Source organism: Sinocyclocheilus grahami, unplaced genomic scaffold, assembly GCF_001515645.1.
Source record: "Sinocyclocheilus grahami isolate Dianchi unplaced genomic scaffold, SAMN03320097.WGS_v1.1 scaffold490.1, whole genome shotgun sequence".
In the NCBI taxonomy this organism is placed as follows: Eukaryota; Metazoa; Chordata; class Actinopteri; order Cypriniformes; family Cyprinidae; genus Sinocyclocheilus; species Sinocyclocheilus grahami.
Window position 1 is genome coordinate 137,127 of NW_015505669.1, and position 1,314 is coordinate 138,440.

Genomic DNA, 1,314 nt, shown 5'->3' on the forward strand with positions numbered 1-1,314 from the left:
GAGCAAGGAGTGAACTCATCAAACTGTCATCCAAAATGTTCAGCATTATTAAACTACCATTGTACCCTAGCATCCCCTCACTCCATTAGTATGATTTAACTTCAGTGATTTAACTTCAGTGTTTAAGGAATTCTCAGACGCATTTGCATGATTAAAGTATGGAGACAGATGATGTGAGTATCAAAGATCAAAAGAGCCACTGGTTCTAATTTTTTATGCTTACTAATGTTTTCCGAATGTAAGGCTCTTTTCGTTCCTGTAAAAAACACACCTGAAAGCTCTAAATGTACAAACAACGGCTCAGTTTCTAGAATGAACGCTGAATATGAAGATACAATCACATGTTTAGTGACCTGGAGGTGGATTCAAACCAACAATTTCTTCAGGTCTTCGTCCATTCCTCTTTCGGTCAATTGGTCCAGACTATGGTAGCGATGGATAATGTCATCTTCAGTAACTATTACCACTCGCACGCCATGAAAGTCATCTCCCAGCTGACAACCAACAGCGGAGCTCACCACCATATCCAGCCCATCATAGCAGCCCCCTGCATTTCTGTGGTAGTGCCCGGAGAACACAGCTTTCACCCCTGAAATGAGAGACATATAGTTAAAGTCTAGTAAAAAATAAAATGTTTCTACAGTTAAATCACACAAAATAGTAAATTCATGATCACATCAGTCTCAGTTTCATGCCTACAGATGCACACAGTCCATTTGATGACCAGATACATATTAATGCATCTGATGCATTATGCTTACAAAACCGGAGGGTACCTGTTCGGTCTTTAGATAAAAGTGAATAAATCTAAATCTTTTTTTTTTTAAAGTCTACCTAGAAACTAAGGTGTACTTACCAGGTTGATACAGGGTCTTTTTGAGGTTGAAATAATCACTGGATTTGCCAACTTTTGAAAGGTTAGTGACATAAAATCACTGAAAGAAATGTAAAGTTTTATTTGAGGTACTTAAGTAAACTACATATCCATTTTTACTTTATTTTCTGAGTTTATCTGTGTACTTGTTTCTTTTGGATGGGTAGAAATGCATTTCACAATGCATTCTGTTTCTTTTCTCTCTCCAGGTCTTGTGTGTGTCAAATGTGAAGAGAATTTTTAAAATAAATCATTTAAAACAAATCATAACAAACATTTCTCTTCAATGCAGACCTAACATGTTTTTTGAGAACAAAATGTTCCAACACTTTAATTAGTGTGTTTCAATAATTGATGCATATGGACAAGACTGCTATACGTCTGTTGCTGGACTGCACATACAGTGGGGAAAAAAAGTATTTAGTCAGTCACCAATTGTG

At 36.5% G+C, this 1,314-nt stretch overlaps 1 protein-coding gene across 1 annotated transcript in view; it reads right to left on the reverse strand.

Annotated features, from left to right (window-relative positions):
* Positions 1 to 13: 13 nt before the first annotated feature.
* LOC107554009 (serine/threonine-protein phosphatase CPPED1-like) overlaps positions 14 to 1,314 on the reverse strand; it is a 25,002-nt gene continuing 23,701 nt past the window's right edge. Inside the window, exon 4 of the mRNA XM_016236364.1 lies at positions 14 to 589. Coding sequence (XP_016091850.1) covers positions 366 to 589 — 224 coding nt within the window. The 3' untranslated portion in view covers positions 14 to 365. The remainder of the gene's footprint in view (positions 590 to 1,314) is intronic.